The sequence below is a fragment of the Pimephales promelas genome, chromosome 2 (genome assembly GCF_988280905.1).
Source record: "Pimephales promelas chromosome 2, fPimPro1.hap1.1, whole genome shotgun sequence".
NCBI classification, from domain to species: Eukaryota; Metazoa; Chordata; class Actinopteri; order Cypriniformes; family Leuciscidae; genus Pimephales; species Pimephales promelas.
The window spans coordinates 10,371,613-10,382,838 of NC_142770.1; the positions used below are offsets into that span (position 1 = coordinate 10,371,613).

Here is an 11,226-nt window from a genome sequence, read left to right on the forward strand (position 1 = left end):
CTTGCATACTAGTTTGCTACTTGAGAACCTGGATCCATCATGCCTTGTTACCACTGTGCAGGCTGGTGGTGGTGGTGTAATGGTGTTTTCTTGGCACACTTTAGGCCCCTTAGTGCCAATTGGGTATTGTTTAAATGCCATGGCCTACCTGAGCATTGTTTCTGACCATGTCCATCCCTTTATGGCCACCATATGGCCTCTGATGGCTTCTTCCAGCAGGATAATGCACCATGTCACAAAGCTCGAATCATTTCAAATTGGTTTCTTGAACATGACAATGAGTTGACTGTACTAAAATGGCCCCCACAGTCACCAGATCTCAACCCAATAGAGCATCTTTGGGATGTGGTGGAACGGGAGCTTCGTGTCTTGGATGTGCATCTCACAAATCTCCATCAACTGCAAGATGCTCTCCTATCAATATGGGCCAACATCTCTAAAGAATGCTTTCAGCACCTAGTTGAAGCATCCGTATGTTAGTATACTGCCATAATCAAGTGGCATCATCTTTTTTTGCGTTCTCCTCAGGTCCTGCCCCGGTTCAACCACAAGGACGAGGTAGTGAAAGCACACATCATGAACGTGAGCTGGTCCGCCGACCACCGAATCATCGACGGAGCCACCATGTGTCGGTTCTCCAACATGTGGAGATCGTACCTGGAAAACCCCGCCACCATGGTCCTGGATCTAAAATAGAAAGCACACTTTCTCCAAGCATTTCTAGACATATGACTCCGTATCCTGACACTAAAGATTTTTTCGTTACTGGGGCACAGCTATTTGAGCCATTGGTCTCATGACTGTTGCACATAAAGAACATTTCAACAATGTCATGAAGCTAATAGCTAACTGGTGTTTTGTTGTTTTCCTTGTGATTCTCTCCTCTTGTTGCCTTACTTATTAAAGATGTTACATCTATCAGAACGTATTGTTGAATGTTAGAGAATATGAACTTAATGTAGCAATATGAAAACTCACACATGATCTTTTTTGTAAATGAACTTTCTATATACTGTAAAGCCTCCAATGGTGTTGCACAGGGGTTTTTAATATCAGCGATAAACAGTAGTGATTGTTTGTTAGTGGTTAACATCTCTAAAAAATAATAAAATATCACCCCAAATTCGAAAGAAATTACATTTCTAGAATTATTAGTACTATTGTGTCATTTTAAAATATTGTTGATCCTTGAAAATTGCCACTTATTAAAACAAAATATAATTTCTTGCTTTGGACATGTCCTTCGTTCACGTTTTTTTCACTGCTGCTTTTCTTTCCAGTCATTGTTTTTAAAGGACAATGAAATTAATGTGATTCAAACTAAAGCTGTGGGGAATCTGTACTGATGCGTCCTCTCATCTTCTCTGGTGTGACGATTCTTGTTGGAGCATAATGTTCTGCTACTCATGAATGATGGGAGTTTCCTTGAGAGATCTTTGTTTAAGTGTGTGAATTTCAAAGGAAAGTGTTTTAATAAATTATAAATTTGAGAAACTTTATACTCCACTCAGTATTTTATTCCATCTCATACATGGTGAACTTCAGGAGCCAGAATGAGCACAGCAAGTAAATCTAATAGGATTTATGATCTTAAGACAAGTCAAACAGTGTGTATCAGTTGGGGGCGGAGCCTGTGTCTCATTCTCAGCTCACAGTTTAAAGCCCAACACAAACTGAGATTTTAGATGAGCATCTGTTACTGAAAGAACATGCAGGTAAGGCTTTTGTACATATAACATTAGTTTAATGTAACAGGATTAATTGTATTCTAGATTTACTATAATAAAACTGATCAAAGAATAAATTAAATGTAACTTAAAATTATATTAGTTTTGGTGCAAATTAATTTGTAGAAAATCCTTGCTAATCTGAACTCATTGATTTTAAGCAACCAATACTAGTAGATACATTAGAAGATAGTATCAGCAAAATAAGACCATAAATATTGGAAAATTTAGTTTAAAAAAATATTTTTTTTTTATTATTTAAAAAAAATTATATCTAAAATCATCTGGTTTTTATTACTAATATCAATCAAATTTATAAAAACGTATTATTCTGTATTAAGCATGTTGTTTTTTAAAGAAAATAATACTATTATTCAGTGACAGTAAAGCTATTTAATTTTAGAAAAGATTTCTATTCATCATGTAACACTGACTGGTGTAATTATGCTGGAAAAAACAGCCTTGTTCACCGGAATAAATTACATTTTAAAATATATTAAAATAGGAAACGGTTATTTAAAAGTGTAATCATATTTTCGATCAAATAAATAAAACATAAGAAAAAATAAAATTGATTTTAACAAATAGATACTGTGTTGTGTACCTTGTACCTAAATGACAAACGACTGTAACAATGTTGTTCTCAATTCAATTACAAAAGAAAGAAGAGCAAACGTGGAAGGGACCCCAGGAGAAAAGCAAAAGCTCCCTTAGAAGGAAAACATCCAAGGAAAACCCTCAATCATCAATGATCCCCATCCAGAGGGGACGCGGCTCAACCTGGACGATGAAGAAGGAACCGAGAAACCAAAAGTTACCATCAGACAGAGACGAGCACGAGCAGCTAATCCACTTCCAGACCACCGCAGAGAGACGCTTCTCCACTGACCGAGCACGTGAAATAATCAAACGCATTGTTGATGAAAGACTCCAGACTGTGCAGTACAGCTGCGCATGTGCGGTACTCTCCATGGAACTGTCTGACTGCATTAAAACGGCTTTAAAGAAGCTGCTGTGTGATCGATATAAGTTGGTTTGTTATGTGGCCATCGGGCAGCTGAAGGACTCGGCGGTGAACTGCTCCAGTAGAGCCGTCTGGAGTCCCTCTACAGACACATTCACTGAATATATCTATAAAAACAGCTCCTTATTTGCGCTTTGTTTGCAGTGTATAAAGAGTAGGCTAGCATAAATAAATATCGATCAAATCGATTAATCGCTAAAATATACATTTAACATATATATTTTATTGATTTTAGTAATTCTGATAATTTAAAATAATTATTAAGTGTTAAATCAAGATTTTTGGAAATAATTCTGTCAGTAGCTTATTTATGTTTATATGTTGCATTGCTAATACTATCTGCTAATGTATCTGTTAACTATATTTAAAAAATGTATAAACATACAGTAAATAAATTTGTTAATACATTTGCATATACTTTCTTTGTTAAAAGGCACAATTTGTTGTCATATTGCTTGCAAAACCGCGTGTTTGACTGCAACAAAATGAATATTTCACATTTATGGTATGCTAAAACTGAATTATATAATGTTCTACTTGCAGCAATCATAATTTGCAAATATATGGCCTAACAGTGTTGTCTTGAAACTGTGTTAATCAGGTTAATGTCGCTATTCTTGAAAGCATGTCTGGTGCGGTAAAGTATGTAAAAGCGGACAGCTGCTCTTGTGCCAACTTTAACATGTGACCGCACTATTCCCAGTGTTGACTCTGGTTAAATATAGACACTGGCCAGACTGAAGCTTCAACAGGGAAGACCATGACAATCACAGAGGGATAATTACTTCAAAATCAGTTCTTTCAACACAGATCACACTTATTGGAATTGTCAGAGGACTTTTGATATTGATACAGCAATGGGCGCTAACTTGGCACAGACATGGTATATAGAAGCTGGAAGGACAATATGACCAAATGAGAGTGGTAAGCATTACACTTTGGTATCTCAAAGTTGCTTTAATGTCAGTCACAGCTTGTGATGTCCACAGTACTAATTCAAATGTGTCCTATATTAAACGCAAATGTTAATAGTTTTGCAGTGCATACACTTTTTCTGGCCAGTAAAATGGCTTGTCTGCTGCTTTAGGCTAGCAAAATGTGTGTATGAAGTGATATTTGGGGCTCTGTATCATCATGACGGGGCTCACGGTGTGCTATGGGACAGTAAACTCCGTCAAGGCTCTGTGGGAAAACCGGATAAAGAAAAGCAAAGATGAACTGAAGAAGGAGAACGAACAGAGAGACAGGAGAGCAGTGGGTAGGTACGTGCACTACTGTCAAGTATGGGAATCATAATGGTTCTTAGTAGGTCATGACCTTAAAAAGGGTTGCAGGTCTCTAATACAAATAATAACCATAAAATCACGAATAGTTAGGATAACAATATGCTTTTAATCATCAAAGGCCAAGTATACAATCAAACTCTATGGCTCTCATGTTACTTGGTAGAAGGTAGTCAAATTAAGCAGATGGCAATTTGGCAACATGGAAAAGTTGCATGACAGGATATTTTTCTCAAAGACCATGAGTTTAACTATGCAAGGTAAAAGACATACATTGAATGTGATTTTCAGGTTTGGTTCTGCATTGGATCGATGACGACACTATGTCCAATGTAAAATCTCGGACCTAAAGCAAAACCAGTTGAGAACCACTTCACAGTCTGTGCTTTTGTCTATCCAAAAACTGCAGTTATCATTGAACGTTTTTTAATAGTTTCAAATCTTTGGCATAGGTTAACAGGTGCCTGGGAGGATCGTATCACTTTGGCCAAGCTAAAGGAAAAAGTTGTGACTGAGGAAGGACGTGTCATCCTTCGGATTGAAAAGGAGGAGTGGAAGGTAAGGCTCTTTGTGAGTTTGAGCTCAATATCATATTAGAAGTCAATAAGCGGTGCTGTTATCCAGAGAGAATCAATCTTCAATCTGCTTGGAGGTTTCTAGTAATCTTGAAGACATTGAATAGTTGGTTCAGGTGTTTAAGGTTGGAGCTGCCAGTAGTGGACTGCAAGGGCTAAGGGTGCGGTTTGGGACAGGACTTTGGGCAAGGGTGCCAAATCCTGCTTCCAAGGGGCCAAGCTCCTGCAGAGTTTAGCTTCAACCTGCCATCAACATACTGCCTGGACAAATCTAGTAATTTAAAGACCTTGATAAAGTGGTTCAGGTGTGTTTGGGGTTGGAGCTAATGCCACGTTTGAGACAAGATTGGATGTGAAAATGTCACAATTGAAATGTCCCTCTTCCGACCTCAGTGAGTTCCAGTTCACATGTTGACCACGTGATGTCTCCATGACACATAGAGAGCATTTCGTGTTTTTGTGTCAATTAATGGCAAAATAGAAAAATATCAAAATTCTGTCATTTGCTTTAAAAACAGCTGCAAACAAACCTCAATTTAAGGTATCATTATATAAACATAATGTCTAAATAAAAATGTATTACATTTGATGTAAGTTAGCTCAACGCTATGCTGATTAGAAGCAGGACTTCAAATGACTTGCCTCGCTGAGGTCAGGGTTGATTCGATCTGCCCTGAGATCACAGGTCGAATGTCCTACTTCCGAGTGGCATTACAAGACTTTATTTTCAAATATGAGGTGGGAAAAAAATATGAATTCCAAGCTGTCTGGAATGCAGCATAAACTCTACAGGATACTGGCTCTCAAGGAGCAGGATCAGACTCCCCTGACTTAGGGCAAAGATTCTGAAAGAGTTAATACCTTTAAATTGTCATGGGCAATACTATTGCCCAGATATTTGGAGATAAATAACATCTTCAATTAAACCAAAAAAAAAATGGATGGATTGTTTGGTTCTCACTCTTGGAACCTTGACCCTTTCTGCAGACTCTTCCTCCAGCTCTGGTCCAACTCTCCCAGATTCAAGAATGGCAGATACACCGAACAGGACTTCAAAGAATTCCACGGTTCATCTCAAGCTTTGAGTCTCTCATAGTCTTGGACTTATCTCGTAATTCAGTCACGGAGATTCCCAGAGAGATTGGTCAGTGAGAAAATAGGTGGAATCTGAGCAAACTTTGATGAATTTCTTTAGTTAAAGTAACTCTCAGATATGCTCTTATAACCAACAGGCAAACTAACTCGGTTAAGAGAGCTGTTGTTGAGCTATAACAGAGTGAGTTACGTACCAGAAGAACTTAGTTGCTGTGAAAATCTGGAGAAACTGGAACTTGCAATGAATCGAGATCTGGATGAGCTGCCCACCCAGGTATTTATAACTCAGAATGCCCATATATACACCACATATTTTGTCTATATGTCCCTATATAAACCCATCACCTGTTTTTACTTCAATCCGACTTACCTTAGTTTAGCAATCTTAAGAAGCTGTATCACTTGGACCTCTCCATGAACCACTTCACCACCATTCCAGATTGCGTGGTCAACCTTCCTTCTCTTGAGTGGCTAGACATGGGCAGCAACAGTCTGGAAAGGTTGCCAGACGATATTCACAGGTAAAATACTATTTGGTCCATCAATGACTACTACAACCAAGACTTTGTAATGGATCTGATGACCTTAGTCAGGTTTTCTTCTAGAATGGAGAAACTTCATACCCTGTGGCTCCCGAGAAATGAACTAGAGTACCTGCCAGACAACATCAGCCGCATGCAAAGCCTGGACACACTAGTTCTGAGCAAAAATAAACTACGAGACATTCCTCCACTTATGGAGGGCATGAGTAACCTCAGGTAAGCACAAATATTTTGCTTTATTTGTAGAACGTTCCACAAAAGCAAAACAGTTATTCTATAAGAACGACTAAAGCTCTGAACATATTTCACGCAAATATGTGAATGCAAATTCTTTGAGGACTGAATTGTAGCGCATTGACATATTTACAAATTATTTATGCTTAGCTTAAAATGCTCATTCTGTAGGTTTGTGAATTTCCGAGACAATCCTTTGACATATGAGGTGACGCTTCCTGATTTAAAAGAGGATGTAGACGAGGAAGAGAATGATAGGGAGATGTTTGGTCGCGAGTTCATGCACTACTACATCCAAGAAGCCCGGAAAAGAGGTTATGCCGTACTCAATATGTATTGTGTGCAAAACTTGTAGCAGATCTTTATTATATAATATTACATAAATAAAACAGAACTGGAATTAAAGCCTTTAGAGCCTCTTTATGAAAACAACTTTTGCATTCCATGTCTATTTCAGGATCCCAAACTTTCACGTCATTGCTAAATGTGACGCTGGACGGCGTGTCTGAGACAGCATCGTCTTTGTGACTTGCATGCTGGCTTCTGTCTGCTCACCTGCCTTTTGGACTGATCTTTCCGGTCCATCATGTCAAGTATTGTCCCCTCTCCCAAGTCCTGTGAAGAGTGCTTCTTTCTTTTAAATGTTTTGTTGCCTGTCATTTGTTGGAGTGCTTCTTCCTGCTAGTATGTCATATACGTAATGTTTGTGGATGAACTAAAATAAAATAAAAAATCCATAAACATTGATAAAATAAAATGAAGCATATGTTTCCTGCACTTGTGCTTGTTTGTCTTAAAGGGTAACTAAACACCAAAACAACTTTTTTTAGTTAATGATCTGTAAGAATGGAGCTTCATAAATGCTGTTCATTGATTCGAGTACATTTTTTGACAATTGAGTATAAAGTGTTTTGATTTTCAAATATATGGTGTAAAAACGTCTGAGTGCTGCCCTCTTCAGGTTAAACGGAAAGCTCCTGCAGTAGGGGTACTTGCTGACGTAGCGAACTCTCAGACGCACTCTGTCACACCCTTGGTGCGAGCTCACCACGCCCTTGGCAGCCCCTGGTATAAAAGCATCTGGTTCCGTCAAAACTACTGTAGCGAGTCAGGAGTTGGATTTATGAATATTGAAAACGATCAGGATACTATAGCATATAATAGCATCTAGTTAGCATAGCATTTATATAGTTATTTAGATTATTTTTGAAAACGACCAGGATAGAGTATTGTTGCATCTATTTAGCATAGCATTATATAGATAATTTAGATTATTTTGTGTAGCTAGTAGCATAGTACAGTTAGGATAGCTTCAAGTTAGCATAGATTTATCAGTGTTTAGTACAGTGATCAGGATAGTAACGGAGGTGGACATGGGCTTCTCCACACGCAGTGCCAAACACTGCTCGTCCTGCATGGACTCCTCCACCGCAGCGGCGTCTTGATGTGAGTGATCATGGATATTTTAATCACAATTTATGGTTAGGATAAAGTTAATCCTCTAGGGTCGACAAACGAGCCGGTGCATTTTGCTGGATTTTTTCATATAGCGGCATAATATCAATAGCGTGCGCTATTGAGATCAACTCGACGACATAACTCATCAGATGCCGGTCGCGATGCGGGAGTTAAGACCGCAGTTTGAGTCAGCAGCTCGAATGGATTTGGCCCTGTGTATACATACAATTCACCCTCATCCACTTCAGGTGAAGGTGAAGGTGAGGGAGAAAAGTCCTCGACTTCAAATGGCCGCTCTGTTGCAAAGGCAGCTATTTAGATTCATCTCTATTCTGATTGGCTGTGGGAATGGCAGTTAGTAACACATTCTCCAGTGACACATCTCTGCTTGTGTAGTATCTCAGACTGGTTTTAAAGCCTTTTTGCTGGAGGTAATACACTCTTCCATGGTCAATCAGGTGCTTACAAAGCCGCCCAATTTGTTCCCGATCTTCAACTGACATCAAACTGCAAGAAAGAATGTTTATAAATGAAATCAAGAACTTAACATAATACTTATTGGTCGGTCAGCAGAAAACTCACCCGTTAAGCGTATCTGGCACAGCTTCCTCGCTCATCTCATGTTCTTCCTCTTCGCCTGTTTTTTCTGTTGTCTTGGAGCTGAATTTTCTCATGCCGCAAGTGGCCCAGCTCGACATGCGCTGGAAAGCAGCAAACTCTTCTGGTCCGAGACCTTTCTGTCTGAAGAACTCTTTTCCCACGTAGTGTCTCCAGTCGCAACGGTGGTGGCAGCAAAGAGCGATGGCCAGTCCTGACACTATGAGCTCTTCACCAGTTTCCCTGCCTTCGGTTGAGGGAACAGGCTTCATATCATCACCAGCACCCTCCGTATGATTAAGTTTTACACGCTTGGTAGGAGGGTCATCATCTTTGTCAATGCAGTTGTGCTCAAATAAACACCGAAGGGCCAAATCTGTGGAGATAAGTTGATGCATCAATCTTGCAGGACTGATCCCATGATAATATTTATGAAGTTTATTGAATTCTAGTCTACCAGTTGCTGCACCACAGAGGTGCTTCCCAACACCAATAACAGGAAGTCGCTTTTCTCTCAGGAGAGGAACTTTCACTGGAAGGAAATATTCAGAAGATCAATCGCAGAAAAATGTATATTATAATATATTAACACCGTAAGGAACTCTTTGAGAAGCTTACTCACGTAAATCAAGGTGTTGAATATCAACCTGAAGCCTATCAAAAGTCGAGTCTGCATTTTTGTGCTTGCCATCTACCTTAAAAACCCATCAAAATCAAATGTAACCTCACTTTCGAGCAACAAGAACAATATTTTTCTGTGCTTGAGGAAAGGATAGCTAAGCTTCATGCAAAGGACACCACACCTTAAAGCGAGTACTGGACCTTTCCACAAGTAAAAAATGGACATTTTCAGCTGCTTTAAGAGCAATGTGAATCCAATGGGACAGTTTTCCCTTCCCTGCCCCAAACTCTATGTAGCATCTGTTTGGACTCAGCAGTTCCAAAACTTCCATGTTTCCAAGAATAGAGGCCTGGAAAATGAGATATTATGAATATGAACTCTGCTCGAAAATAAAGACCATTTATACAGAGCAACTTGAGCAAGGATGGGCAACTTCGGTTCTGGAGGGGCCACTTTCCATAAATCACCCCTTTTTTTATGCTCTTCACGTTCGCTCGGATCTACGTCACTGCTTAAATTGCAAAAGTGCCCACTACTGTCCAAACCCTTGCAATGTGTTTAAATGGAACGCCCAAAGGCTTTGATCACTTTGAATCCAAGTAGACTTGCCCCCTCTCTCAAAATCGAGGCCCTCCAGGACTGACGTTGCCCGCTGTTGATATTGAGTAAGTATACAGTAGTTTGTCAGTTCTGGAATGCTTTACCTGTTGCTTGAGGTGTTTAAAAGCAGAATCTCCATTCTTTGGGTCATTTAGAGGCTCATATAGAGCAGAATGTGAGAGTGTTTTTTCTGTGAGTTTGGTATTTAGACCTGAGGAAAACAGATTAGAATCCCTTTACAATAAAATGACAATAAACCCTCCAACATCAAAGCCACCAATTTTTATTTTCCACATTTGTTCATCGTTTGGTGTCTAATTAATGCATAACATAAACAGATTTAATAATCATGTGATAAAATCTAAATGGCACCTGCATACCTTGTAATGCAGTTTTAAGTTTCACTATCAACTCATCCAGTTCCTCTTTGGATCGATCAGCAATGGATATCTGCATTAACACATCATTATTAAGCCCATATCTTCTTTAAAGCCATGTCATTTTTATATATGCTCAAATCATCACCTCTTCTATGGTTTCATCTTCATTTTCACACCCAGCATTGATGTCCTTCACATAATAAATCTAACATATATAAATCAAACATAGCAAGTCATTAGCACAGGAACTGTGAAATTCAAGAAAAAGTAAGAAAAAATAACATATTGAAGGATAAGGGTTGGTGGAGTTATCCATACGTACAGGTTTTGGTTTCTCCTTGGAGTTGCATTTCTTCAGGTGTTTGGCCAAATTATCTTCAAACACAGTGCTGTTTAAAACAGGAGATCACATAAAAGTTCTAACGTTACACATCTACCATTGTCCAAGTCATCGGACAAAACTCTGCTATGTTTGTCAATAATCATATCAAATGATTTGATTTAATTTCGGAATTAAATCTGAAGCTCTGGAATGATTTCTTTGATTAAGTCTGGACTGAACTATACTTAAAGTTCATATTTCTAAACCTCTCCAAACTTTTTAGAAGAGTTAAAGTCTTACTGTTTGGGGTCCAAAGGACAGGGTATTCGTTTTTTCTCACTCTCTTCACCCTATATGAAAATGACATCAGTCAAAAGTTTATGCAAGCAGTTTGATCAAGTAGTTTTAATGGGGGCAAGGTAAGAAGCAGCACATCCATTCAGAGCAGGACTTGCGTGAACATTGTAACGTACAGCATTTGCATGTTCCCCGCAGAAGGTTTTCCCACTTCCAACAATCATCTTGCAGTATCGTTTCTTTTTTACAACATAAAAAGCACATCTTCCAGGTAAAGGCGCTGACACGCCGTCCGCTGTGGATCCCTCCATAGTGTACTGAAGACGCAACTTCCGCAAGACATTTTAAAATAAGAGACATCCACGACAGAGATGAGGAATAAAAGTATACAAATGTGTGTCTGTAAAATTTAATTTCATTAAATTATTAATATATTTATTAATTTGTTGTTGTTATTATCATTATTTTTG

General features: G+C 38.7%; 4 protein-coding genes across 5 annotated transcripts in view; 3 read left to right on the forward strand and 1 right to left on the reverse strand.

Annotated features, from left to right (window-relative positions):
* The window catches only part of dbt (dihydrolipoamide branched chain transacylase E2), a 5,993-nt gene extending 4,494 nt beyond the window's left edge, over positions 1 to 1,499 (forward strand). The window contains exon 11 of the mRNA XM_039682863.2: positions 529 to 1,499. Within this exon, the coding sequence (XP_039538797.1) occupies positions 529 to 696 (168 nt within the window). The 3' untranslated portion in view covers positions 697 to 1,499. The remainder of the gene's footprint in view (positions 1 to 528) is intronic.
* A 186-nt stretch (positions 1,500 to 1,685) lies between these two features.
* LOC120486306 (dynein light chain Tctex-type 5-A) lies at positions 1,686 to 2,919 on the forward strand. The gene is made up of 2 exons (XM_039682240.2): positions 1,686 to 1,715; positions 2,389 to 2,919. The coding sequence occupies exons 1-2, from the start codon at positions 1,710 to 1,712 to the stop codon at positions 2,917 to 2,919; spliced, it is 537 nt and encodes a 178-aa protein (XP_039538174.2). The 5' UTR covers positions 1,686 to 1,709.
* A 458-nt stretch (positions 2,920 to 3,377) lies between these two features.
* On the forward strand, positions 3,378 to 7,272 carry lrrc39 (leucine rich repeat containing 39). Its single transcript, XM_039682999.2, has 9 exons — positions 3,378 to 3,675; positions 3,839 to 4,013; positions 4,487 to 4,592; positions 5,597 to 5,753; positions 5,842 to 5,978; positions 6,080 to 6,225; positions 6,310 to 6,462; positions 6,652 to 6,794; positions 6,938 to 7,272. The coding sequence occupies exons 2-9, from the start codon at positions 3,886 to 3,888 to the stop codon at positions 7,006 to 7,008; spliced, it is 1,041 nt and encodes a 346-aa protein (XP_039538933.2). The 5' UTR covers positions 3,378 to 3,675; positions 3,839 to 3,885; the 3' UTR covers positions 7,009 to 7,272.
* Positions 7,273 to 8,249: 977 nt separating this feature from the next.
* Positions 8,250 to 11,090, reverse strand: trmt13 (tRNA methyltransferase 13). 2 transcript variants are annotated; one of them, XM_039682998.2, is made up of 11 exons: positions 10,933 to 11,090; positions 10,760 to 10,809; positions 10,460 to 10,526; positions 10,283 to 10,342; positions 10,138 to 10,207; positions 9,862 to 9,968; positions 9,339 to 9,506; positions 9,158 to 9,230; positions 8,993 to 9,067; positions 8,521 to 8,911; positions 8,250 to 8,445 (listed from the first exon to the last, which is right to left on the reverse strand). In XM_039682998.2, exons 1-11 carry the CDS (start codon positions 11,065 to 11,067, stop codon positions 8,250 to 8,252), a joined length of 1,392 nt encoding a protein of 463 aa, XP_039538932.2. In that variant the 5' UTR covers positions 11,068 to 11,090. The 2 variants fall into 2 exon arrangements, with proteins under 2 accessions (XP_039538932.2, XP_088990863.1); XM_089134737.1 differs by having other exon boundaries at positions 8,521 to 9,067; positions 10,933 to 11,083.
* Between the last annotated feature and the right edge of the window lie 136 nt (positions 11,091 to 11,226).

Excerpts from the sequence above, each read along its gene's own strand:
- lrrc39 (XM_039682999.2), top strand. The coding sequence starts at position 3,886 with ATGACGGGGCTCACGGTGTGCTATGGGACAGTAAACTCCGTCAAGGCT. Across the intron at positions 5,754-5,841 it reads GGAGATTCCCAGAGAGATTG|GCAAACTAACTCGGTTAAGA; the intron begins GTCAGTGAGAAA and ends TATAACCAACAG. Across the intron at positions 6,795-6,937 it reads CCAAGAAGCCCGGAAAAGAG|GATCCCAAACTTTCACGTCA; the intron begins GTTATGCCGTAC and ends TGTCTATTTCAG.
- trmt13 (XM_089134737.1), bottom strand. The coding sequence starts at position 11,067 with ATGGAGGGATCCACAGCGGACGGCGTGTCAGCGCCTTTACCTGGAAGA. Across the intron at positions 9,231-9,338 it reads GGTCCAGTACTCGCTTTAAG|GTAGATGGCAAGCACAAAAA; the intron begins GTGTGGTGTCCT and ends TGGGTTTTTAAG. Across the intron at positions 9,068-9,157 it reads TATTCAACACCTTGATTTAC|TGAAAGTTCCTCTCCTGAGA; the intron begins GTGAGTAAGCTT and ends ATTTCCTTCCAG.